Below are 22,747 nucleotides of genomic sequence, written 5' to 3' on the forward strand. Positions count from 1 at the left end.
CGAGAATCTAAAAGGCCGCTTACGTCTTTTTTTCTCAGCTGCTTGTCGACGAAGCCTAGCCTCCTCGGGAGGAAACTTAATTCATCAAGCTCAGTTAAAACATGGTAAATTAGTGCATAACCAACAAAAATTTCGAAAGTACATGCATGTACCTGCTTCAAAATATTGTTTTATAGTACATGTATATTTCAATGTTAATGACATTTATTGATTTTGAAAAAAAAATAAAATGCAGCCCCACTCAGCTCTATGTGAAACGGGGGGGAGGGGGGGGGGGAAGGGGGGGGGTCCCTGATGAGGCCAATCTTCAATAAATGACTTTAACGACTTATCCTAATAACATAGTCTTCGTATGGTATAGCCGTCCTTCTTCACAAGATACATTTCCATACATTCCCAAATAGCTGTTGTTTTTAATGTAATAAAAGACACTCATCATGACATCGTCTTTTTCAGGGATTTGATTAACATTATGCCGGAAAATATTCCTTCAGTGACCCCCTAACAGTCCAGTCATCAGCAGACAATCTGGTTTCTCTCACAGTTTGGTAAACCTTCAGGAACAGCTCGTCAAAAGGCAGTCTGGCGGTGAAGTACGTCATGGGATTACCAACACTGGCTTGTATAGCGGGCGGCCTGGAAATAGATTCGTTAAATGTATAAGACCCCCATTTTTTCTTTAAAAGACATATTTACAAAGATACGGCATAACAACTGGAAATTTCCTCTCAAGTAAAAGAGGAAAAAAGCACACTGCATACAGTTCTCACTTAGATTTTTGAACAGTTTCATTAGTTTGATACCTAACAGCAATAAAATTCTCTTTTGTTACAAACTAAAAATAACATTTTATGAAACGCGCTAAAATATTGTGATGGACAAAAGGGTAATTATATTGAAACATGCAGTTCTCATTTTTGTAGATTTACATTTTAAAAACTGGTCTGGATATTTTAATAAAACTTAATCTTTTAAGATAAAACGCTGGTAAAATTCTATTTGATACAGTATTTTCTGAATTAGCTATTATTATACTGCAAGTCATAAGGTTTTCTGTCTCTTCATAACTCTGATATGTTACTATAAACATATTGGTTGGATCAATCGTGTTTTACAACCTTTTTTCCAAACCTTGAACATAAGGTTAACCCCCTAAAGTGTCCGCAATGCTGAGCTAAATCCATCTCATTCGTAAATTTTCCAAATATGCATGAGCATACTGACTGCCAAACACTGAAAGTGATGTTAATATTTGAAAAATTAAGAATATAACATTCTTACTGATCTTTCAGATGGACGTCAACATTTCGTATGAATCGAAGAAGTCCACATATGGTAGACCTGTAGCCATTTCTCATTGGTTTTGCAACTTCGTCATAGACAGTTTGGTCGAGCAGGTCCTTCTGTAAAATATTATTACAATGAACTCGGTATATTTGTCTCGTTGGTACAATACCCAGATGGTGAAATAAATTTCCCATTTCCCCTTGTGTTGTGATGGTTAAATAATAAATCGTTAATGAAAAGACGAAACGTCACATAATATTAATAAAATTTTATTTTCTTTACATTAATTATTATTTATGACTATATTTTTGTTCCACATATATGATATGGACCGAACTCTGCAAAACAAACCATTGAAATCACATTGAAATTGTTTTTTTTTTTTTATTTTTTTATGAAATTATTTCATTGAAATAAAATGTTTAAAATATTGAAATTACGGACTTTGCCTTCTCTGTGCCAATATTTAAGAGCTTCTATGCATACCACGTGCGTCTTCAATAAATCTAAGATTAAGATGCACTGTGATTCATTATTTCACGGGGACACTTTTTCGTGTACACTCAGGCTGTTGTACAATAATGTAAGGGGATAGGAATTCCCTACACGAAAATACATTTTATTTGACAACTGGTTCGATTACATTTCATCAAAATGCTCAGTACAGGTTGAAAAATGAAAAAAAAATTAAAGTACTGGGCAATAGGGATTTGTGTCATTTTGGTCAGGTTTTGGAAGGCAATGATATTGGTACGGGAAAAAAGGGTCGCCTCCATAGACTTTCATCCTCCCCCTCCCTTCCACCACTCTGAATTACCTTATGTAATCTTAAGATTACATGTATACGCCAGTAAATCCATGATAATGCACATTTAACTCACCCTGAGCTTCAGAGCTAACTTGACACTAACCTTTTCACTGTAGCCTATCTCCATCGTGTCAAGTAACCTCTGACCAGATTCGATTGCCTCCGCCGCCCGCCAATCAAATTTAAAAGCCCGCACTCAATGACTCATTAAACGATCTAGCCAATGAACGCGAACGAGTCAAAGCGCGCTTTGTTCAAATCCGGACCAATCAAAGATAAGGCTGAATATCAGGGTCTTGCCGTAACCTGTGGGCAGCACGCAAATAACATCGTCTCTCAGTAGATAATGATGCAGGGCATCATACTGCTCTGGTTTCAATTCCGATATACTCCATGCTTTCTTTGTGTACGGTTATGCACTCGGAACCACTCGGAACTACTCGGATGTCTCCGCACTCGACAATAACTATGTTGTTAGTATGGAGCTTGCGGAATCAGCCGAGGATTGCCGATTGACGATCAACCAATCAGCGTTTTCACCAAACTTTGGTGAAAAATTTTGAAACATGGATTCGATTGGCTTATATAAAATAGGTCAAACTATTTTCGTCAGAGGTTACTTGACACGATGGAGATAGGCTACAGTGAAAAGGTTAGTGTCAAGTTAGCTCTGAAGCTCAGGGTGATTTAACTACAAAGACGCTTAATTGTTGATAAAAAGCCAAACGGACTTACCCAATGTGGTACTGTGTTAAACACGGATACCGTCAACCCGTCCAGTGTCAACGTTACGGAATGTGGCTGTTGTTTCCAACTGAAATAAATTCACTGGATTGACAATAATTTTATACAAATTAAAGATTACAATGACAGTTGGTTGTTCTTATACATATCGTTAACATAATGTATTATTATTAAACTGCTCGCATTAAGTATACTGCTGATATTGCATTCTCTTTTTTCTTCAATATATTTACGGCACTAAAAGGGTTCAAAGCAGAAGAATATCACGATCTAAAAAGTTACAGAACCATTTCAAAAACGTTTAAATCTAAGTTAAAGATAAAGAATAATGCACTCTGGCACGTAAAGGACATAAGATTTATATAACATAAAGCAAAATACTGCTGATGTTGCATTTCCACATTCTGTCACAGCTAATTCTTTCATTAAACGTATACAATTATTAACATCCTTCTGTTTTACCTTTCTTTCACTTCCTTCTCGTCCCCCAACATACCAAGAAAACGATACCTCATATCTGCATTCCAAAAGAACGGGTGCCTGTTAATGAGAGGTATATCAATATTTATTGTATGTTTACAATGTAACTCCCTGTACCTTATTTCTTTATCAGTGCATTAACACATTTTATACGTATTTAATTGACAATATGCGTTAAGTACTTTCGTCTTTTCGAACAACGTTACACACATCTAACTAACTATACATTAATAGATATCATTTTTTCGCTTGTTGATAGTGAAAGTGATTCTTTACCTGAAAAGTGTGCAAGTAGCTGTAGTTATTTTCTGCCCAAAATTCTATTTAAAAAGGGGAAAGAGGAAACAGAGAAAACTCACGCCAGTGCCTCCTCAATGGTCGGCCTCAGCTCAGGGTCTGGCTGCAGCATCCAGTCCACTAAATGTTTTCCAACGATGTCGTCCAAGGCTGAAAGGTCATGTTTTCCGTCTTGAACGTTCTTGTTACACAGAAACACGTCGGCCTCGCCACTGGGCATAAATGGATGTATGCCACCTGTTAATGTGTAGTAGACTAACATCCCGGCCACCTTAAGGTAAAAAGGAACAAAATTTTCATTAACAAACAAAAAGAAAAGAAAAAAGAGCGGATTGAAAAAGAAAAAATCTCGTCCTCGTCTGTATGCGCGTTTATCTATGTTATTGGACATATGAGCACATACAGTTCAGCTTGATAATAGCTACAAAAAAGCCAATTCTTTAATTACCCACTGTTAAAATGAAATCTTAATAAATCATGCTGCAGTTTTTCAACAAATAATCATCAATGATACGCTAGTTCGTACCTGATATCATCATAATGCAAAACTATTACATAATGCCGTGTACAATAGAATCTTTCTTTGTTTTACCTGGATATCTGCGCATTTCTTGTATTTAACTTTCCCACTGGTGCCTTCCAGTATCTCTTTTGCCACCCAGTGGTATGTCCCTGAAGATACACCACAAATATGAAAATTACGGTTAGAGAATTATAAATAAGAATGCATGTTTGGTTTCATTATAAAAATTAAAAGTATGACTGTAATTTGATATTGAGTAAAATAAATCACGGGTTCAGTTCTTCTGCTGTAACTGAATACCCTCTCCACCAGAGATTTAACATTAATTAACTATATCCCACACATCTGTAAAGGTAGACAGACAGACACACTAACACATAAAGTGGGAGAAATATTATACCTTTAGCAGAAGTGTAGCAAGTGCTCTGGTTATCCGGGAGGACCACACTAATGCCAAAGTCTGATAATTTTGCCCGGTTTCTGACATCTATTAGAACATTCTGGGGCTGAAATTGAAGTATACCACATACTACTTATAAACTGTAATCCTTATAATGGATTATTTACTTAAACGTTTCTTGTTCACCTAGTGCTAATTATAAATAACATTAAAACTTTTGGTGTGTGTCACGAACTTACGAATTTCAACTGAATAAATGATATAATATTGTAAAGCTCCAACAATGAATGTAACTGAAACTAGAAAAGCACTCAGAGAGCGCGGACCTCCGCCAAGGCAGCAAAGTCTCCATCCAATGCCGTTTCACCCCTAAATTTTCGATATTTTTGATTATTGATTATTAATCAGGATCACCCCCAAAAATTAACCATCTGTTCCTTAGCCCACTTCTGACAGTTTCTTAAAATTCAGCAAAATAGGTCCACAACTTTTTGAGTTATGTTAATGACAGACAGACAAACCAACAAACAACCAGGGGTGAAAACATAACCTCGGAGGTAAAAATACACTGTGTATATAAGTATATCAGAATTCCACAAATAATCACCGACAAATGACAAGTTATCTACCTTGATATCCATGTGAATAACGTTGTGCCCAGTATGTAAGGTTCTTAGACTCTCCAAGATTTGCTCTACGAGATCTCGGGAGATATTGGTCTGGTTTTGTTTGTACTCATCTGTAGATATGAATTCATTGAGAGTAAACTCTCCAAGCTCAAGAATCAGGTACAGAAACTCGTCATCCGTGGCAATATCAAGATACCGGATGATATTTGGGGAATCCAGTTTAGTTAACAGGCCTTTCTCATTCTTGAAGTTCTGTGACATGGACCTTGGGAATCTTTTCACGGCGACCTCTCTGCCATCATGCCGAATTCCCAGAAATACCTCAGTCTTGTTCCCACTGCGAGGAAAGTATAATAATCTAATTTCAGGAATCTGAAACTCTACCGGCTATTGATAACTCTTGCCCCGGTCAAAAGAATCATTGAAAAATGTGTGGCAGAAATTTAACCTTGGCCATTTATACTAGTATGTAAGTACTTCAAATACTATGACAGAATTCATATTTCTATTTACAATATCAGCAATGACAAACACTACGGCACACAACAAACTTTTTCTAAGAATTTTATGTCAATTTCATTCGTTTTCGCATGTTCTAGTCAATGAGAAAGCGTCTATAATTGATTAAACAATAAAAAAACACCAGCAGAACCCGATTTGGAGCATAAAAATGATACCATAATCAAACTGAAAAATTATATAAAACTGAATAATTACAGCACAGCACACTATACTTACGATCCAATTTTAAACCTGTCGATCTTTGTGCTGAAACAAACGTTGTTCACTTCTTTCAAATTTCCGTCGCTGACCTGCAGCTCTTCAAATAAAGACCTCCATCTGGTACTGACAGGTGTCCAGTTTGAGGAATACTTTAGGGCAATCTGTTCCTTCAGATAGATTACACTACTTGACGGTACTAAAGAATCACAGAGCAGTTCGTCGTCGGCTAAATCGATGTTTACTCCATCACTTCGAGTTTGTAAGATCTGACGTACAGCAGGAATGTTTTCATCTGCCTCTATTTGATCTTTCAAAAACGCCACGCTGTTATTTGGTGAAACTTGATAGTTTCTCAACGTACCGGTAGGGAGCAGCACTGATACTATCCAGTGTTTAATGGAAAGAATGATGTTTATTTCATCTTCCATTTCGGAGGTCAGGTATTCGGCTAATATCTTATCGTCACTAAGAGCTTTGTTATTGAAAATAAGGTGTTGCTCAAAACGATGAATACCTGTTTCCACCGCAAGAGTCTGCTTTAATCCGCCGACGACACTGCTTGTCAACAAAGAGTATTTATAGCTTTGAGTGCCAAGTGCTACAGAAACCTCTACTGACCAGCCAACAGTCACAACTGAGCCTTCTTGGAGACCATAATCCTTCAACTTTTTGTCGCTTCCGAGTTGTGTCCCTTCGTAAATGAAAATAACTGCCCTATCAAAATGCTTCGCCAGTGCGTCCACTGTATCCGTTGGAAATACTTTAGCCGATTTTTGGGTGTTCTGCCCTATTATCTTTAACACGACTTGGAATGAAACAGACACCTTGATTTTACGTAGACGATATAGAGGAGTCTTCTTGTCGGATTCGACCAATTCTTGCTGTAAAGGTTTTCCTTCCCACTGGGCTTCTATTAGAAGCATATCCTTGCGTGCTGCTTGTGACTTAAGATCAATCATATCCAAAAAATTTCCGACGGTAAGAAGGGGATCCCGATATGTTTCTTCAAGGCTGTCATCAGCAAATTGGACGAAAACACTATGAGAGAAAAAAGTGACCGAAAACTTTTGGTCTGTTCCAAAGTAAATGTCATTACCCACGAAAGTTTTGTCTGGGTCAAGACTATTAGACTCCTCTGGGTTAGGGCCTTTATAAACATTCACGTATTCAAGGGGTACATTTACAACTTCACTGACTCTGGTCTTTATGACTCGGACTTTATCCGTGCTCTTTACTCTCATAGCCAACTCTTGGTAGTCTGGCAGATAAATTAATATAAATTGAAAATGTTCTAAAATCTCTGTTTCAGTATCTGCAACTATTGGTGTGGCTTCGGGCTCTGATTTGCATTCGCACCTCTGAAAGGAAAATAAACCTTCACTATTACATGTAATGTTTAATATGCATTGGTTGATGAATACAAATTAGTCCAGATTAAAGAAATCTACTTCAAGAAAATATTTATTTCTCCGTTTAGTACTGATTTTACCTGCATTACTTGACTAAATTATTTATTCGTTTTACCTATTGGTTTACCGTTTGATGATCAACATCACTTAATCGATGCATTTTGGCATCATTTAATTATCTATACATTTCCATCTTAACAACCATAGCTCATATAAGCATTTGATGGCTGCATATATCTGGAATTTTTATTGGATGTCACCATTGCAGTAAAAGACAATTGTCGATCAAAGAAAAGCAGTAAACAAAAAACTTACGGAGAAACAGTATGCCCAACAATCTGAAAACCAATCTCTACATCCCTCTCGACAATACTTCCAATTATAGTAACCCTTGCAACAGCAGCAAAGACAACGAGTTTCATTTTCCTGAGAGCAGAGATACACACAAACAGCTCCAACACAGCACAGAATCAGCAGACAAGCAACACTGGTTGACACGGCAGTTGCTATGATCCATCCTTGAACTCCAGTAGTGGGCGTGGCACCGGTGGTTGTGGGCGTTATCGTGGTTTTGTTTGCGTAATCGACGTTGCTGTTGTTGTTCTTGTTGTTTAATTGGTTTACGCTGGATGCTGACGCAGTCCCTGTAACAGTAGGGGCAATCTCAGTGGCTTTACCGCCGTAATCTCTCTGGGAGACAGTTCTATTTGCGATGGGGGGCGCTTCTGTTGTCGAGATCCTCGTGGAATTGGTATCAGAGAATGAGATTGGTGTGACGTGCAGGGTTAAGAGTACCAAAGTGGCGGAGAAACAGTACACAACTTTGCATGTATCCATTGGCTGAAATTAATCTGAAAAACGAAGATACAATGCACACATGGAAGGAAAAATTACCATAGGTTGCCTTGTGCCAATTAAATGGTTTTGGTTTAAATTAGTTATGAGAGAGAGAGGCTTCGATCATTCTGTACCAACATATTTATGTCTGTATGTCAACCACACATATTACGTTTTGTGAATGTTGGGATTTCTGACAGTTGTACTGCCCTTGTTGGCCAACAGAGACGGGGAAGACACCAATTCTGACACACATGGAAAAGCACTTTTACTGAGACACTGGTGAATACCCTTAGCAAAATGAAAAGTTTGCAGCAAACTTGCAAAAAATTTGCAGCAAATTTGCTGCAAACCAAATAGTTTGCAAGAAACTGTTTGCAGGTTGTTGCAAGAAAAATCACAGTTGTTGCAAATTTGCTGCAAATTTGTAGGAAGATTAAAAGTTTGCAGGTAGTTCGCAAGAAAACTATCATTTTCTAGCGAATTTGCTGCAAATTTGCAAGAAGACCCTCATTTACATAAAAGTTTGCTGGAAGTTTGCAAGAAAGACTTAAAACTGTTGCAAATTTGCAGCAAATTTGCAAGAAACTGCTCATTTACATAAAAGCCTGAAGAAAGTTTGCAAGGATAAATATACCCTGTTGCAAATTTGCAGAAAATTTGCAAGAAAACCTTCATTTACATAACATTTTGCAGGAAGTTTGCAAGAAAGACTAACATTGTTGCAAATGCAGTAAATTTGCAATAAACTCCTCATTTACATAAAGGTTTGCAAGAAACTCACCAAGTTAATTCATTTGCAAGAAATTGCAAAAAATTGTTTCATGTTTGCAGCAAATTTGCAAATTCTTTTTCATATAAAAGTCTGCCTGAGTTTTGCAAGAAAGTCCATACCTTTTTTTACTAACAAACAGTTAAATTAATGATGTTTGCACTGAGCATGGGTGTCAGGAAGTGCCATTTTCAAGCCAAAATATTAGTATTAAGTTTAAAAAAAGAAAAAAAAAAGACCAAGTTAACTAACAGCTTATGAGATTTTTGCACGAAACTAAGAAATTTATAAACTTTAGTTTATGAGAAGTCTGAAGACACCTGAAGACACTTAAACATTTGTAAATAGTTTGGGAGAAGTTTGCAAGATGACATTTACTTAGTTTGCATAAAATTTGCGAGATACTCAGCAGTCTACTTACAGTTTGCAATAAGTTTGCAAGAAACTTGGACATAAACTTACAATTCACAAGAAGTTTGCAAGAAACTTGAACAATTACTTACAGTTTGCAAAAAGTTTGCAAGAAACTTAGTCAAATACTTACAGTTCGCCATAAGTTTGCAAGAAACTTAGACAATTACTTACAGTTCGCGATAACTTTGCAAGAAACTTAGACAATTACTTACAGTTCGCGACAAGTTTGCAAGAAATTTAGACAATTACTTACAGTTCGCGACAAGTTTGCAAGAAACTTAGACAATTACTTACAGTTCGCGACAAGTTTGCAAGAAACTTAGAAATTAACTTACAGTTCACAAGAAGTTTGCAAAAAAAAAAGGGCTATTTGCTTACAGTTTGCAAAAAACTTATAAAAATAGAAATTAACTTTTTTTTTTTTTTTTTTTGAAATAATCAAGATTTAGGCATTTGAAAACTTCTTTTCCATTCTCGAATCCATCCTTACTCAAACTAACAAAATTGTACTAAAAAAAAAAAAAAAGACAAACAATTCATGTACAGTTATGGATTTTGCCCACTTTTTGGCCAAATTTATTTATTTACATAACCCCACATAAAAAAATAGTTCCAAAGGCTTATATAAATGATTATTTATTCATTATAACATTTGTACTTGATATAATTTAAGTTCTTATGTATTATTATCAAATTAATACTTTGATTTACTGCTTATAAAACCGAGTAACCAGGATGATGTTAAGATTTCATAGGGTTTTCATGATTTAGGCAGATTTGGAGCAATACTGAATTATGATGTAACCCACCAACTATCAATGAACATAAAAATCAACACTACACGGGATGACATTCCTTAGAAGTACTTCTTAAAAACAAATAAACTCTTTAGCCCAGGGTGAGTTTGCAAACCAGTGTATACTGATGAGCATGTGAAGATCACTTAATTGACTCCCAGTAATTGCATGGGCAGACCACGGCATACAGAAAAATGAGCAAAATACTAAGGTGCACTGTCAAGTTATGATCAGGGTAAATTGGTTTGTCACATGGGTCATCACAGGTATCTCCATTGAATCATCATCACTGTCACTATAATCTCCATCACAGTGGACTTCATTACTCAACTCTTCTTCGCTATAAGAGAAGTTAGCACCACAGTTTTCTTTGCCATTGTCATTTTCACAAACTTCTTTTAGTTGTGTTATTGTGTCAGATATGTCACATATAGCTGTTGCTTTAATATTCTGTACATCCAACTCTTTGGCATTCTCAGGATAAGGTCTTTATCTTTTGGGTCTCACTCTACCAAGTTGGTCAGCCATCTTGTCTAAAATAAATAAGAAAAAAAGAATTATGAAAAATATATGTCACAATAAGCCTAGATTGATCAAATTTATTATAACAGGACTCATGATTAAAAAAAGATGTACATTTTCAGTCCCCATTTACTATAGATTAGTAAGTAGCATTGTATTCAAAGCAGAAAGATTCTCATTTCATTATATAGCACCTACATAAACAAACTGATTTCTATCTAAGCAAAGAACAGTGGTCCTTCAATTGAAATGCATACTAGTAAGGGTGGAACTTCAAATTCAGTGTCCTTGACACATCTGGTCTTTCAAATTTTCATGGATAATTACAGTGCAGCAGAATGGCTCTTTGGTTCTTTTATGGAAACTACACACCTGAGAGATAATTAACTAAGCAGACCAACATATTACACACTGATTCTTATCTGAGAGGTCTTTCAATTCAATTTGTTAAATCTCTAAGCCCTGTGGTTCATCAGAATGAAACAATGAAAGAATTAAATGCAAATTATTAAAACTTAACAAAAAAAAAAAAAAAAAAAAAAAAAAAAAAAAAAAAAAACCAGCAAACCCATGCTTATTAAGTTCAGTTGCATATATTCCTTTTTTCAATCATTTGTCCTTCTTGAAAAGTAATCATTTAACTTTGATTCTCGGTTTTCAGGATTTTCATCTTACATAATTAGTGAAGTATGAATAAAGTTTTATTTACAGTTATTTGTGCATTGATTATTTAATTTTCCTCGACTTTAACACCCCCCCTCCCCAATCCGACATTCTTAATAGTAAAAATGTATTTCTGCTTAAGCATGCTGTGGAACGGGCATTTAAGAATAAAACCCTAAATGTCACTCAAATCATGTAATTCACAGGCTCTTAAACTCTAATTAGTGCCTGAATACCTTTAAATTTCTTCTGCTAGTTTGTACATTGATAGTCTTCATATAGTAATACATGTATATATTCCTTATGTCTGTGTTATTGGCTTGTTCGAATAGAATTGCACTGTAAAATTATCAAGTAAATGTTGATAGTCCTCAATGCTAGAAAATTATATTTTCCTTGGCACTTGTTATTATTTTCTGAATCTTTTCTTGTAGTTTTTTGTTCTTTTTTTTTTTTCACTTTTGACCTAATAACCTTTAAATTTTTGCAATGTATTAAACTTATTTTTTAAGAGACACCTGCCAGATTCCCCCACCATCCCCCCCATTCAAGTCTCTGACATGCTCATCTTGCAAGATGCTGAGAGAAAGGATGAAACCTGTTCACACCTGACTGTTAATAACTGATCTGTATCTAGGTAAAGATCATGGACCTTAAAATTCCTACTTGCTAATTAGAGAAGCATTTAACAACAAACAAGTATCTACCCCTTAAGGTACATACTGTCTTTCAACAAGCTTAGCTGAACAATTCCACTTCAAAGAGTATTTACAGGTCATCAAAGCTTAATGTGACTACAACTCAATTTTAAATTCTATATTATCTGACAGATATTTTAGGACTACCTAAGCTATTTAGCTTCACTGGATTATAAATGGATTCAATTAAAAGCATTTCACTTCCTGACAAATAACCCAAATGACTGTGGAAGGGGTTCTAATAATGGAAAATTGCATTTTGTTATGCATATACCTAGAGACATCAAAATTTTATCAATTTTAGGATGCATAAATGGTAAATTTTTGCCACAAAAGCTCACCAATTGCCAGTAAAATTTTAAATAGTACTAAGGTAATTACCACAAGACATCATTTAATACTGCCCGAAAAATGATATTTGAACAATATTTTCTGCTAGCTTGCTATGCCGATATAATCCAGGCAGATAAGTAAGATATGTACTTGTATGTTAAATTTTCAGCCAAAATTTAAAATAAGGAGCAGTTAAAAGCTCCTTTATGCTGATCAAGTGATTTTTCCTTGTCATGTATAATAAATTATTCTAGTTGTATAACAAACTAGTAGAAGTAGTTAATAAGCATTTACTGGGAATCCATGTTTCACCACACTCAGTTCAAAATGTACCTTTAACTATGGTAATATACACAGAAACCTACAGCTAATTTTATTAGATTTTGTTAAACTAGAATAAACTAAATAAGTAATAACAGTAGACAAGGTTAATATTTTATACACAGTTAAGTATCAAACTGTCATGTCTTAAGAAACACTAAAGGGAATCCTCCTTCCAAAGTCTTAGTTGACACTCACTCTTAGAAAGGTGACAATTTTCAATTGGCCGACAACTATCTGAAATGCTCAGCCCACAAGATGTGCTGCTAGCAAGGAAGAGCCCTATTCACACCTGACTGTTAATTACTATAGCACTGATCTGTATCAAAGATTCGGGGACTATTGTAAAGTGAATAATTATTTGTTGTTTAGGACAAGCAAGTCCCCATCTCCTAAGACTCAAACTGTCTCTTAATAAGCTTTCCTAAACAATTCCACTTTGAAGAATACAGCACAGCAGAGCCTAATCTAACTGTACCTCAAAAATTTAATGTAACCTGACATATAAGTACATTTGGGCTATTTAACTTCACTGGATTGTTATAGACTTGATTTAAAATGTCATCATTATTTGACACAAGCTAAAATGTAAGCAGAAAAGATGCTTTTAATGTAAAAATGCATTTTATATGGCATTTATCAGTTTTAAGACATTAAAATTATTTAACTTTTATCAATGTCAATTCATAAAAAATACACAAACCAAATGGCCCTTTTAATAAAACAATGTAAAGATAATATGAATCTGATGGTAACTTAGGAATGCAAAGAAAAAAAGTAATATTTACTAACACTCACTATTTAAACAATGTATCAAACTGTTTCGTGCTGTTTTTTTTTTTTTTTTTTTTTTTTTTTTTTTTCTGAAGAGACACCTGAGAGACCTCCTACATTCAAGTCTCTGTTGACACCCACTCAAATATTGAGATGATAATTTTCAATCATCTGATAACTATCTTGCTAGATAAGCTGCTACGTACCTTTCACTGCATGGTTTGCTAGTGTTGCTGGGATTCATCTTCCGCGAAATAAAGACACGCGCAGCCTTGACGACTTTTCGACAATTCCACCCCAGTAAACATTAGTTGGTCTGGATGCAGGAGCAGATCTGTAGTGGTGTTGGCAGAATCTACCTTTTCTAATCGATAGATCATATTCATGGTCCACATGTAGGGGAGCTCTCATGAACAGCGATTATCTGACAACCGGAAACGGTCATGAAAACGATTAATCGTGATAGGTTGATGCGCGATCTGATGCATCACGGGAAATTTTGAAGAAGAAGACGGTTTGAGATTTACCGGCAGCTGATTTTAAGTTGGTGTAACCAGTTAGAAATTATGATGCGTTGATTGCAAAGCCAGGTGAGTGCTAAGATTAATCAGAACGTTTGATTCAAGATAGGATTTTACTACACTCAGAGAATTCTCATCATGCCTGCGAGTAGAAGGTAGAAAGTAAACCGATTCTAAATACAGTTCTAGTATGGGGCGCTAGTATGGTACTTGTTGGGAAGGCCATCTCGTTCTCTCTCTCTCTTTCTCTTCTTATTTTCCTCTCTCTCTCTCTCTCTTCTTTTTTTCCTCTCTCTCTCTCTCTTCTTTTTTTCCTCTCTCTCTCTCTCTCTCTCTCTCTCTCTCTCTCTCTGTAACGGTGGAATAAGTGTGTAACTATATTCTTTTTAAATTATAGAGACGTGGATTACTATTGGTTTTGACAAGAATGGAGTTGTATCAGTGGAAGACGTTTCGAAGTTTGAGAGGGAGGAAGAGTAAGAAGGGGAAGTCCCTACTGTTGGAGAGACACTCATGGCTCCTTGGGATGGTTGCATGTATTTGGCAAAAGTGATTTACATTTAGTGGTAAGTGTATTCTCAATTAGTATAGTTTGCTTAGGTGAAATAAATTCAAAGGGCAGAAGGGTTCATACAGCACTTAAGGTACATATTAACAGAGCATCGCTGTAACATGGATTTCCAGTAACACATATAAACTACTTCTTCAAATTTCCTAATTACTCAAATAAATTTAACATGACAAGGGGTAAACTGAATAAGTCACCAGATTGGTCATTAAAGAGCTTTAGACTGCTCCTTTCTTTAAATTTTTGGCCAGAAATTTAGCCTATTTTTATGACCTATTATTATTATTATTTTTATTTATTATTATTATTATTTTTTTTTTTTTTTGCCCATTGATATACAGCATAGAGTGCTAGCAGAAAAATCTGTTCAAATATTTTTTTTTCTTTTTTTTTTGGGGGGGGGGGTTAATTAAACTATGCCTTTTGGTAATCCTCTAAGTTATACTACTTGAAACTATATGCTGGCATTTTGTTGGCTTATGTGCATGGCCAAAATTTACTTTATATGCACCTTTAAACTTAACCCCTTGAAATTACTTTTAATCTTGAAAAAAAAAAAAAAAAACTTGCACATTCAATCATATCTGTCACAGGAAAAATTTATAGTTTTAATAGTCTTGATGGTTTTAAAAGTCAGTTTTGGTCATTTCCACAGAAAGGAGAAGTATCAAAGTGCAAATACATGTGTTTTAAAAGAATGCTTTGAAAGCTATTCTCCTTTTATTTTAGATTACAGAAATGCATGTCAGAAGGAAAAGAAGGTGAGCAAATGTATTTTTAGTGAGTGTCAAAGACTTCTGAACAAATCTAAGAATTTAAGTGTATCACCCTCATACTGACTTACCTCTTCTTTGTGAAACTAATATGTCTGATAATTCCATAATTATTGTTGGTTTTTTTTATATAGTAACACAGAATCCAAAATGTTTCAGTGTTGCCTTGCTTCTGAATAACAGGAACCCCACTTTTTGTTTTAGTTCAAACAACCATGCAACCTATGATGAACTGTTCATATATATCAATATATATTCTTAATGCATCACTTTTTTGGTAGAATAACATTTTATGTTTTAACTTTTTTAGATAAAAAGGACAACCAGAGCAATGGTAGTAGTGTAAGTATATTGTTAATTGACCTGCAATTGCTGTTGCATATATTTTCCACTAAATGGTGAAAAAATTGTAATTTCCTCTTTCAAATAATAAGTACATTTTACACACTTAAATTCAAATTTAATAAAGCTTTCCCTATGTTATTCAAGGAAAAAAATCAGAGCCAGCTTGTAATGCAGCAGTTGAAGAAAGTGTTTCAGTGCCTCGTGCATCATCTGTTCCCCGTCTTACTCCCACCATCTCCAACTCTGTGCCCTCTATATCTCTCCCCACACCCTTACCATCTCCAACCCTGTGCCCTCCATATCTCCCCACACCCATACCATATCCAACCCTGTGCCCTCTATATCTCCCCACACGCATACCCTGTGCCCTCCATATCCATCCCCCACCCATCTGTCTCATTAAGTTTTTTAAATGAAGTCATGCTTTCTTTATTTATTGTTTAAATTCTCTTTCTTTCAGTGTATGTTATTAACAACTTGAAAATGGATGGGCCAGCAATTAAGCACACTATGAGTGCAAAAATTCACACTGCAAAGAGGGCCTTAAAAAAGGTAGGAAAAGTATATTTAACTGTGATTAGATTATACCATGCCTGCTAAATTTATTTTTGTTTTACTTAACAACATAAATCATATATATGTATATATATATATATATATAGGTGTATTTATTAAGGGGTCTAGGATATTAAAAATACGTCTAAAACTCGATTTTTAGTTTTTATACGTTAGAAATAATCAATTTTGTATCTAATACTCAATTAAGTTATATTTGTGAAACACGGACTAAAAATATACATTTGGACGAGTTTTTCTACCTGTCCTGACTGGTACGGGTGGCAGGCTTAAGGCTCCGCCTCCGTTGTCAAGCACCGTTACTATGGGGGGCGGGGCAAGAATGGTTGTCTAACTTCTTAAGCTGTTACGCGTGCCCTGGCAGCTCATAAGTCTTACGTCAGCTAAGCAGAACACATTTATATACACAGTCATGGGAAGAAAGAAAGTCGTGAGAAAACGGATGAGCGAGGAAAGCAAGAGAATTTTGAAAGAGAGTGCTTCTGGTGGATGGAGAAACCCCGCGGTAAAGACTCGAGATCACACTTGAACTGCTGAGTATTCGTACAACGTCTGGGGTTGTCAGAAAAAAATCGTTAGGCAATCATTTTATGCACAATAAAGATTGTAATAGCAAGCAAGTTTTAAAGTAATATTGCCACCCAAAACATTTTCAAATTCGCATATTACGGTCTTGGCACTCTGTGGCATCATGGCATATACGTACCCACATTCGGCCATTTCTCGGAGTAAATCTTGCTTTACTTTCTCAATTTTCGCGTCTTGGTGTGTAGAGCGGCGTCCACGCACGACGGGTGGCATTGTCCTCTGCTGGCACACCATGTAATCCTCTTTTTGTTTGTAAGCGCTTCCTTAGACACTTCCTAGACAGTGCACAGACTCCAACTGCGTCAGGCACAATTATGATTAATTACGTCAGTGAAACGAGAGTAGGTAGACCTACTCAGCTGTCAATCATTTCCCAGGGAAGAGCGACTTTCGTGGTACGAATAAGTTTGCGTACAAAAGTAAGATTTTCTGGCATCTAGATAGAAACAAACAACCCAATTTTAACACGTAATTGTGCATAGACCTTCCCGATCAACAAGATGATAACAGGTAAGGTGGAGGTGCAATTATTTTGCTTAAATAGCCCAATTACCTGAGCAAAATGGTTTAGGAGCGATTTCTCAGCTTTGAAGATTGATAACATAGTCTAAACTTCAATCCCCATATCTCATTCTGTAACTGTCAGATTGACATGAAATTTGATGTGTCTATTTGAAAATCTAGTCGTCTGAGTCTTGGTTTTGGATTGACCTTTTATTTTTGAAGTTATTAATACTGAAATTGGAAGGTCCATATATATTTCGTAAAATTCACGTTTTATCAAAATAAAATCAAAAGTAAAAATAAAAAGAGAAAATCCTGACAGAGTTTAATGGAGTTTGTGCTAACCTTTAGATAGCTATTTCAATCGTATTAATAGGGCTTTTTGTTTAAGAGAAATTCTTGATTAAAAAAAAGACAATTTTAGCCTCAAAACGCTGATATTACGTCACTCGTGTTACACAGTGACTACAAACTTTGAAAAATTGTTTGGCTTGCTAGACCTTTTCTTTAAGTTAATAGGAAATTTCATTAGCTGCATTAGTTTTGGACTTTTTCGTTAATATCCAAGATCCCTTAAGGGAATCTACTAGAAGCTTACTTGACAAACTACCTGTGAGTGCAACAAATTTTACAAGAAATGTCAAGTTTTATTTTTCTTGTCTTTCAGATGTGATATGGTGCTTGTATCCCAGTCGACATTTGGTCCGACTTCTCTAGCGGGTGAAACAACAGCGGTGATATGTTTTTCCAGAGATCAACTACAACCTGCCTGATCTCTACGTTTATTTCTCTGGCTGACAGATTTGGAGTCTCCTAGGACAGCAGGGACTATCTAGCTATCGGTTCAACTGATCAAACTCACTCTGAGCTCTTATACTAAGTTCTACTCCTTATATACTTATACACACAAAATACATTACAGTGAATCATTAACAGGATTGAGATATTGAAGCCAGTTAACAGAATTAAGACATATTACTAAGGACTCGATAATTAAACTCGGACTTCTTTAAACTTGGATGTAAATAAAGTTGTTGAACCCTCTTAAAAATTAAAGCATCCTTTATAGCTTGGTTACTGTTCTTTCCAATGAATAAAATGCATAAGCAGATTCACGTTGTATCATTATATCAGAGACATCTGAACAATTTTTACCAAATGTTGATTTAATTTGATTTAAATGTGCAAGTTTCTAAAATAAAATATTGAAAAATGTTTATGGTGTTTCTTACTGATATTCTGTGTGTGCTATTTTTTCATTCATTTTATAATTTTCTGTATGTGTTCTGCCAGCTGTACTATATGGCTAAAATACAGTAATAAAATTTTGCTACTCAATGATTTCAAATATGGCATACATGATTTAATTAAAAAAAAGAACTGGCATAAATAAAGCATAATCACTGGGTTAAATATTAGTTGTCAGTCTACTGCAATAGTGGTACTGCAGAAGAATGTTTTTTCGATTTGTTTTTTTTTTTTTTTTTTTTTTTTTTTTTTTTTTTTTTGGGGGGGGGGGGGTTTCCGGAAAAATTCGCGAGAACAGTTCTGGAGAGTTTGCAGCAAATTTGCAAGAAGGATTTCTTAAGAGTTTGCAGAGCGTTCGCAAGAACAGTTCTGGAGGGTTTGCAGCAAATTTGCAAGAACTTCTAGTGAATTTGCAGAAAATTCGCAAGAACAGTTCTGGAGAGTTTGCAGCAAATTCGCAAGAACTGTAGTGGAGAGTTTGCAGCAAATTCGCATGAATGGTTCTTGAGAGTTTGCAGCAAATTTGCAAGAAACCTGTGACAGATTCCCTTTTGTCATGCTGATTAAGTTTGTGGGGAGTTTGCAGCAAATTTGCAAGAGACTTAATTTACATGGTAAATTCCCTCTTGCAAATTTGTTGCAAATTTGCAGCAACTGTTTGCAAGAAGCCTTAAATTTTGCTAAGGGTATATATAGTGCTCAACCTCATAGAAACCCATCACTGGGGACGGTCACGGTATAGTGATCAAAAGCTTTGTAAGCTACTGCTCAAGTAAGTGTAGAAAATGAAACGTTAATACTGAAAACTTAATACTTAACTATGCACAGTTCAACCAAAATGATTTGTTGCAAATCATATCCTTCTTTTCAGCTGGTAAGAATTATAGAAAAAAAAGTGAGAAGCGGTTCACGTACAAATTTGCAAATAAATGGACTCTAACAAAGCTGCACTTTTGCGGAACGTACGTCTCTCATGACATAGTGAAATGCAGACTAGAGTTGTTTTAACAAAAGGTGTGAAAAAAAGTTAAGTTCGATGCAATATGAAAACGTCATGAGGGCAAATGATTTTGACAAATACACCTATTTGCAAAAGAAACCCCAAGTGAGATATTTCCTAAGTTGTATGGTATCTGTGGGTCTTTATTGTGCAAGGTAAAGTTAAACAGCAGATAACTAGGAACTAGAAAGGATTTTTAAAAGCGTTTTACTAAATGGTAGACCGAACTAGTGGTTCAGAAAGATTACGAACTTACTCAGGCCTACCCAACTACCAGACTCGGCACCTACGGATCCAGAATAAACCGATATATCAGACCACACTACCCGTTTTCAAAGTGTGTGTTTTACGTCGTTGAAGAATATTCTACTTCTACTTAGTATATACACCACTTTAAATTCGGAGAAGATTCGGGGTATCGCTGTAGTATGATTTCAGTATGTCTGCTGCTTTTCTGTTACCACCTTCACTTACCTTGTCCATGAAATAGCGCACACAAATCTATGAAGCTATGGTGTTGAGGTCAGTATAACATTTCTTTCGTGTCTGCGAGAAGAGCTAGAGACCATCATAGTTCTTGCCGACGTTTATAAACGCAGGACGATGCCAAAATCGAAAAAGAGCGACTTCTACCTTCAACAAAACATCACGTATGCAAAGCCATGGGGGACTTGATTTTCTTTACATCAATATATTTACCCTGTGCGACAAAGCGCACAAAAACATTACGTCTATTCAGGCGCTACGTTTTTCACAAAATAAACTGGCCCAGTTTTTAGAAAAGGTTGCAGTTTACTTGTAGGCCTACGCTTTGATTTGTTTGGGTGAAAGGTACAGCACGTTTGGGCGACACTTAAGCATTGAATATTACAGAATCTTGTAGATCAAGGAGCGTGCCATGCATATTTATATTTTTAAAGCTGTTAACGGTCTTCTTTCCAAAGAAAATGGTTCTTAAACCCCATTCCCGTTTGAAAGACACCATCGGTCTACGAAAATCGACCCAATTAACTCTTCAGGGACTTTTGCTGACTGCAATCAGCTTAACTGAATGACCTGAATCACCAACTTTTCTGAATTCAACTTAATTCCTGGAGGTGTGTCGTTCAGGTATACTGATTGCAAGTTAGATATATATATATATAGGCTTTAATCTTTGCCAACTATGTTATCATTTCTCATCATTCTGACTACTTTAAAACACAATTTTCTGAGGTCTTTTGCTCATGTTGTACTTGGGATTGTTATTTATACAGTAACCATACAATTATTAGTTATATCAATTTTACCTATCATCAGTTGTAACTGTAATAATGACCAAAACATCCACAAATAAAAAATGAAAAAAAATCACATTGTGTGTTCTCATTCAAAAGATATAATTAGTGATGGATTCTCTCCGAGAATTTGGCTATGAGAAATTCAAAGAGAATTGGAGATAACATGCAAACCTCTTTAGGTCAGTTGTGTATTCAAAAGGTCAATGATGTCATATGAGGTACTTACACTTGCCTTAACAAATCATATTGAATATTAAGGCTATACGACGTTTAATTATTTTCATTTTTATTTATTTTTCCTCTCACCCATGCCGTTGATTGAGTTTACTCGGAACTGACTGAATCAACTCATAGGTTCATAGGTTCTTGTTGATATTCTTTATATATGTAAACCGACAAAAAACAACAACTCGTTAAAAGAAAATGGGAAAATATTGATCGCATATTACAACTTAATCGACAAGCAACAAGCTAATGGTATACGTCTTAAAATTTCAATTGTAAGGTTAACAATATGAATTGCCAATCTCTAATTTCTACCCGTTTATGCAATGCTGTAACTGTACAACCTTTTTTTTTTACTGACAGAGAAAGAGAGTCCAAGTATGTCAATGTGTGTGTGTGTGTGCGCGATTTAAAAACCAAAAACTGTAAGATTGTATATTTATTTGCTACTGAATAAAAAAAACTCATACGGTTCTTTTCACATTAAGCGATAATTTTTAGTACCACAACAGCTTGACTGGATATATTTTAAAAAACTTCTTTTCAAATTTTTAATGTACAGATTAAAATTAATCCGGATTACTGGCTGTGTCGAGCACGTAGGTTTTCTTAGAATATGGTTTTCTCGTGTAAAAAGCTTGGCAATAAAGTTGTCCTGTGCTGCTCTGACGCTTCTTGCAAGTATATGTGCAGTTTTATACATTCATTTTACATGCGCCATTGATATTAAATACATTGTTGGACAAATACCGATGGAAGCCATGTTCCATATTATTATCAGCAAAGTCTTATCCTAGACTGTCTTGCGAGACCAATCTTCAGCATATGATTGAAGCGGCTTCACTGCTGAAATCTCAGCTGGATATTGGGCGTGCCTTTATTTAGGCTTTTCCTCATTACAATATCATATTTATTATAATAAAAACTAGGCATTTATTAAGACAATCTTTGTCATAATAAGTATTGTTTGTTTTAAGCATCATGCTGTAAAATATTCCTTCAGTGACCCCCTAACCGTCCAGTCATCAGCAGACGATCGGGTGTCTTTCACAGTTTTGTAAACCTTCAGGAACAGCTTGTCAAAAGGCAGTTTGGCGGTGAAGTACGTCATAGGATTACCAACACTGGCTTGTATAGCAGGCGGCCTGGAAAAATATTCATGAAACGTACAAAAAAAGCCTCATTCTTCTTTAAAATACACATATTTACTAAGACCCAGGAGAACGACAAGGATTTTCTTGTCGATTAAAGAAGGAAAAAACACAGCTCCCACGTAGATGTTTGAACAGTTTCACCTATTTTATACTTATAAGCAATAAAAATCATCTTTAAATTTGTAAAAAACAATAATAACATTTTATTAAACGCGTGGAATATTTCGATGGACAAGAGGGTAATTATATTGAAACACGCAGTTCTAATTTTCTTAAATCTACCTCTTTAAAATCTGTTTTAGAAGTACTTCATCTTAGCTCTAGAAATATTGTATTTGAATAATATAATTTTCTGAATAAGCTTTTTAACGATGCAAGTCATACAGCCTTGTCCCTCTCCCACCACTCTGAAAACGATAATATACACACTGTAAACATATATCTTAAAACTTTCTTCCCCAACTTTAACCTTAAAGTTATCCACTTAAGATGTCCGGTATGTTGAGCTAAAACCACCTCATTCAGAAATTCCCC

General features: G+C 35.4%; 2 protein-coding genes and 1 long non-coding RNA gene across 7 annotated transcripts in view; 1 reads left to right on the top strand and 2 right to left on the bottom strand.

Moving 5' to 3' along the window:
- Positions 1-22,747, bottom strand: part of LOC106151416 (uncharacterized) — a 101,804-nt gene that overhangs the window by 70,067 nt on the left and 8,990 nt on the right. For 2 of the 4 annotated variants that reach the window (XM_087012810.1, XM_087012808.1), the window contains exon 11: positions 21,486-22,204. The exons of 1 other annotated variant lie outside the window; for it this stretch is intronic. In XM_087012810.1, coding sequence (XP_086868936.1) covers positions 22,039-22,204 — 166 coding nt within the window. In that variant the 3' untranslated portion in view covers positions 21,486-22,038. Of the gene's footprint in view, positions 1-21,485; positions 22,205-22,406; positions 22,621-22,747 lie in introns of those variants that run through there. One more of the 4 variants, XM_087012811.1, reaches the window with a different exon arrangement.
- On the bottom strand, positions 277-20,201 carry LOC106176323 (uncharacterized). 2 transcript variants are annotated; one of them, XM_087012806.1, is made up of 11 exons: positions 20,029-20,201; positions 7,616-8,151; positions 5,907-7,249; positions 5,169-5,505; positions 4,540-4,645; positions 4,209-4,288; positions 3,679-3,887; positions 3,302-3,379; positions 2,831-2,909; positions 1,282-1,403; positions 277-636 (listed from the first exon to the last, which is right to left on the bottom strand). In XM_087012806.1, exons 2-11 carry the CDS (start codon positions 8,135-8,137, stop codon positions 471-473), a joined length of 3,042 nt encoding a protein of 1,013 aa, XP_086868932.1. In that variant the 5' UTR covers positions 8,138-8,151; positions 20,029-20,201; the 3' UTR covers positions 277-470. The 2 variants fall into 2 exon arrangements, with proteins under 2 accessions (XP_086868932.1, XP_086868933.1); XM_087012807.1 differs by lacking the exon at positions 20,029-20,201 and having other exon boundaries at positions 7,616-8,406.
- Positions 13,844-18,521, top strand: LOC147761614 (uncharacterized). The gene is made up of 6 exons (XR_015334471.1): positions 13,844-14,021; positions 14,350-14,518; positions 15,250-15,281; positions 15,604-15,635; positions 16,099-16,190; positions 17,974-18,521. It is a non-coding gene; the product is annotated as an uncharacterized LOC147761614 (long non-coding RNA).

The sequence above is a fragment of the Lingula anatina genome, chromosome 5 (genome assembly GCF_051362555.1).
Source record: "Lingula anatina isolate TDL-2025a chromosome 5, LinAna3.0, whole genome shotgun sequence".
In the NCBI taxonomy this organism is placed as follows: domain Eukaryota; kingdom Metazoa; phylum Brachiopoda; class Lingulata; order Lingulida; family Lingulidae; genus Lingula; species Lingula anatina.

Excerpts from the sequence above, each read along its gene's own strand:
- LOC106176323 (XM_087012806.1), bottom strand. The coding sequence starts at position 8,137 with ATGGATACATGCAAAGTTGTGTACTGTTTCTCCGCCACTTTGGTACTC. Across the intron at positions 7,250-7,615 it reads GTTGGGCATACTGTTTCTCC|AGGTGCGAATGCAAATCAGA; the intron begins GTAAGTTTTTTG and ends TTTTCCTTTCAG. Across the intron at positions 3,888-4,208 it reads AGAAATGCGCAGATATCCAG|GTGGCCGGGATGTTAGTCTA; the intron begins GTAAAACAAAGA and ends TTTTACCTTAAG.